Source organism: Montipora capricornis, chromosome 8 (assembly GCF_036669925.1).
Source record: "Montipora capricornis isolate CH-2021 chromosome 8, ASM3666992v2, whole genome shotgun sequence".
Classification (NCBI taxonomy): domain Eukaryota; kingdom Metazoa; phylum Cnidaria; class Anthozoa; order Scleractinia; family Acroporidae; genus Montipora; species Montipora capricornis.
Window position 1 is genome coordinate 8046469 of NC_090890.1, and position 5000 is coordinate 8051468.

Below are 5000 nucleotides of genomic sequence, written 5' to 3' on the forward strand. Positions count from 1 at the left end.
TTTTTCGACCTTATGGCGAACTTGAGGAGCAGTATTTGGGGACACTTTGTGACGTTAATTAGGGAGTTTAAGAAACAAAGACGGCTACAGAAACGGCAACACCAAAAAGCAGTAATATTATTGGTTAAAAGAACCAAAATGATCGTGCTGCACATGAGGCACGCATTTTTTAACATTTCTCTCCCGTACTCGTCAAAACTACTACATGAAATGACCAAATTTAAGCTTTGAACGACAACGTGGACAAACTACAGTGACTTTCAGTCTCACTCTGTACTTCAAATCCGTCCGTACCAATCCAGTTTTAGGACACTTCGTCCATATTGAATGATACAAACAAGATGGAATGATCATGAAATACTTAGAATAGCTCAAACTTATATTTTGAAGTGACGTTTTTGTCACCATAGCCGTCGTGGTTTCTTAAACTCCCTATTTTCTCCATTCCAAGACACATCGAGTGATGTTGAAGTTGGCGAGAAGAGCAAGAGGACACTTCAATTGTGGTTATTGAAATCTGCATGCATCTGTAATTACTTGGCATATCTGGACATCCGAAGCCCATATGCATGTAATCTCGGAAAGCTGAAATGATGTTGTTTCCAATAGAAACAAACATCAAATGAATCCTCACTACACTCCATTTTTCAAGGAGTTCATTAGGGCCTGAGTACTGAGCAAATGTACATGTAGCAGTTGTCCTTATTGTTTTTCCACAACTTTGTCCGGCTGTTTTCAGGGGAATCCATACCAGTTTCCACCGTTTTATGGGAATCGATCAGAAACACGTTAAAGGGGACTTTGGAAAGTCAAAATCCAAACCATTCCCTGGGGAGCATGCCCACAGACCCCCCTAGAAACTTTTTCGTTGTTTTGGAAACCGGTCATTATTTATACTAGATCCACCCCTGGTTTTAACTCTTGCTACTTTGGTTTATTGTATCAAAATCATTTAAAATGCCCAGCTAGCAAAACCTGATGACCTCCTGTGCAAAATTTTAATCACACCTCTGAACTCTGGTATCGCGGATCTGGCTAGAGGTCATTATTCTCAGTGTTGATGCCAGTCTAGAGACAATAATTTGCTAGGTATATCAATGCAGTTGTTTTAGGATTTATGCAAGGTAACAGCAAAAGCACAGAAGAAAAGGAAAAAATTTGTCAGGATAAGCATATATGTAAGGAATGAATTTCCTTCAAAGTTTCTGAACAATAATCCATTAGATTTTGTGTGTTTTTATTTCAAGAACTCTTTTGTCTCATGCCATGAATACTTGCAGTTTAATTAAGTTTTATTTAGCAACAAGGACTATAAATTAAGTGTACTCTCACCCATCATTTGGGAGATTTTTTTTGAGCATGAGTGGCCGACTTGCAAAGAATCTCCTAATATATGGCATTCAGATCAATGAGACCACATGAATAAATTACAAAATTAGTATTAAGATGGAAGAAATCAAAGTGCTATAACTTAAGTAAACCAAAAGCTCCAGGATGTCCCAATTTTTGTGATGCAATAATATTAACATCCTTTGTATGGACATTTTAAGTGTTTTAAAGACTGCAGCTGGCAAGAAAACTTTTTATTTTAAAAGTCTCATTGCTTATATGACTTTGATAGAGCTCCATGTCTCTGAATTGCCTTATGCCAGAATTTACACTGCCAAATAAGCATGTTTGGATTTGACCTATTCTCTATTTCATGTTTCAAAACAGGGTCAAATGGCAAATCTATTTTTCAGTAAAGGTAAGTTCATGAGTTTTCAAATTTTTTTTCTTCCTTTTTTCCAAAATACTGGTTAGTCAGTGATGTTCTGTGCTAATTTGTCAATGGCTGGGCCCTGGTCTCTTAAACTGATCAACCGTACGTAAAGCAAGTTATGAAAAACTTAGTTATGAATGCAACTTTTTAGCAACTGCATAGAGAAGCACGAAAAATTCAGGACTTTCAACGGGGTTTGAACCTGGACCTCGCAATGCTGGTGCAACACTCTAACCAACTGAGCTATGAAGCCACTGATGTTGGAAGCTGGTCATTTGTGGGTTTAAATGTTCCTGTGTTGAATGAGTCAGTGAACAAAATGACATATGAAATGAATCGTATATTGAACTGCGGATATGAAATCAAATGAAGTTATGATCTTTGCAGTTATGAATGCATTTTTTAGCAATTGTGTAGAGAAGCCTGAAAAATTCAGGACTGAGTTTGAACCTGTGACCTCAGGGTACCGGTGCAAAGCTCTAAACCAACTGAGCTATGAAGACACTGATGTTGTGAGCTGGTCAGTTGTGGGTTCAAATGTTTCCGTGATGAGAAATCAACTTCAGAGAGGCCGTGACCTTGATTCTATTTAACTTGTGGTGTTTCTTTATAATCAGTTGGTGTCCGGTTGTTTTACTTCTGCATTGCCCTGTACCTCTATGGTGATTTAGCAATTTATGCAGCTGCTGTCCCAAAGTCCCTCACTCGTGTAGCATGGTGAGATTTCCACGTTAACTTTGCAACATTGTTGACTAATATTTTTTGTGTGGACATGTTGAATGCACGGTAAAACACACTTTTCTGACATATTGTATTATGTACTGGACATCAAGAACTAACACAGCAACAATGTTCACCAAAATTTATTGAACAGAAAAACTTGGCTTGTCTTCACTCAACATAAAACAACATATTAGCCAACAAAGTTGCTACATGTATGTTTGGCAGTGGTTTAAAGTACACCTAACATCAATAAGTTTTTATTGTAAAGATAAATCTCTTCACCTGTAGCGAATGCTTTTTGTCATTTTTCCTAGAGATAACATTATCTGTGTGCTGCATCAGTTTAATGTTGTACAATACTATTTTTATATAATTATTGTCATATTCAGTCTAATGCATTTGTGTAGAATTTTGCTCTCTTTTATGAACTACTAGTAACAAATTATCACTGGGACCCCTCACCTCAAGTTATGAGAAGACGTGAGCCCGGAGGCGAAAGGAGTGGGAGCCATGGCAACACGCTGGCCATCGGTGCGGGGAGGTGGGAGGGTCGAACACCCAACGTCCGTTAAAAGCCAAAGAGAGGAATAAACGGGATAAAACTAGCCTATTTACATGTAAAACAAAAATGGTAATAAATTATGCAAATAGGGTTCTCCTATAGAACAACAGATGCACGGAAATTTTCAACTTAAATGTCAAGGGAATAAGGGGCGTTTGTACATGATGGCCCCCAGTGAGAATAGTAAAGTAATGTTTGTTTGTTCCAGTGTAGTTAAGCTTTGCAAAATTTGTGTTCATCTGTCTACGGCCCTGTTAGCAAGAAGAATTGAGATGATCGATGGCATCTCCATCTGCCTTGCATTCCCAGATATGCCCAGAAATGCATGACAGTGTTATCCACCTTTAAGAAGTTTCAAAAAGTATCCCCTTGCTCTTCTCCCCAACTTCGACATAACGTGTGTGAAGTGAAGTGGGGCTTTTCAGGACCACAGGACACCCAGGCTCACTGTGTGTGCCACATAGGTAAATATAGAGAACATATGAGGCAAAGTTCAGGTGTGGAAATTTGCTTGAAAATGGAAATAAAAATCGATGAAACTTACCATGTGGTGAGCTGTTGTTGTCTTTAATACGTACACTAAGTTTCGGCAAAAATGGTCCCCATTCGCCTTTCTTTATAGTATAGTCACTATACTATGAAGGAAGGTGAACGGGGACCATTTTCCTCGAAACTTCGTGTACGTATTAAAGACAACAACAGCTCACCACATGGTCCATTTTCTAGCAAATTTACAGACCTAAACTTCGCCTCATATGTTCTCTATATTTACCTATGTGGCACACACAGTGAGCCTGGGTTACCTGTGTTCAGGACTAATTTACAATGCTTTTTGTGGGGGACTTTGGCCAGACTGCTTGTTACGCAGTTTACAATTTATTTAGAAAGTGAAAGATGCCCCCAATCTGATTAGGTCATACCACAGGCAGCACTTTCTCCTCAGTTATTTTAAGACCCTGAGTGTTGGTCCGGCCAGAGTCGAACTCTCGACCTCCCACATGGCAGCTCGATGCTCAACCAACTGAGCAACCAGTGGGCGGGGTACCCCACACCAGTGTGTCTTGGATTACAGGAAATTAATGTCACAATAATGTTGTGAGGGTGAAGCAGCCTTCACCCTCACAAAAAATGACACTGACCCTCACTCACACTTACCGTATTGCTAGAAATGGGTTGTAAGTGCTCAGACTTAAAGGGACTTGCTTTGTGTCAATTGTCAAAATGGCATCAAATTACCTGCTTGTCTGGACATGAGTGTACATTCCTGTTTTCAAAAAAAGTTTTTCATTTATTTCCAAAGCAGTTTTTGACGTCAAATAAGAATAAACCCATATTATTCACTTGCTTGGTCTTGATCTTGACTGGTCAGGAGTTATCTGGAGTCTTGCTCCAGTTGTTTGAAGGGTGGATAGTGCTATCCACTGGATAAAGCACTATCCACTAAATAACTCAATATGTTTTGCTAGTGTTTATTGGCTGCATAGTGATTTATCCGGTAGATAGTGTTATCCAACCTTTGAACAACCGAGGCCAGGTCACATCTGCAAATGGGTGGCTTTCAAGTCTTCTCAGATAGAGCTGATAACTTTATTGCCTGTCTTACAACCCATACTTCCATAAACCTTAAGAGACATTAAAGAGCCCACACACTATTTGCAAAGAGTAGGGCATTGAGGTAATTTGCAGTGATAATTTGTGGTCTCGTAACAACTTACAGTATATGTGGTGATCTTACCTGCATGGCAAAGGTAACAAAATTAAAAAAAAAAAACTAAAATAAAGATATCTTAAAGTACTTATCAATACGTTTGTCACGTTGACAGAGCCTTGAGCACCAAACACCAGGGCTGCCCTGCACATTTCTCCCTGGGCGTGCTTCGGCCCTAACAGCTCCTTTTCTTGTTGCCATGTAATGTGAATTTCTTTTTGTCCTACTGACAGGAATTGTGGGAT

General features: G+C 39.2%; 1 protein-coding gene across 1 annotated transcript in view; it reads left to right on the forward strand.

The window, feature by feature from the left end:
* Positions 1 to 5000, forward strand: part of LOC138060766 (transmembrane protein 104-like) — a 20145-nt gene that overhangs the window by 10209 nt on the left and 4936 nt on the right. The window contains exons 6-7 of the mRNA XM_068906627.1: positions 1717 to 1747; positions 2380 to 2479. Of these exons, the coding sequence (XP_068762728.1) occupies positions 1717 to 1747; positions 2380 to 2479 (131 nt within the window). The remainder of the gene's footprint in view (positions 1 to 1716; positions 1748 to 2379; positions 2480 to 5000) is intronic.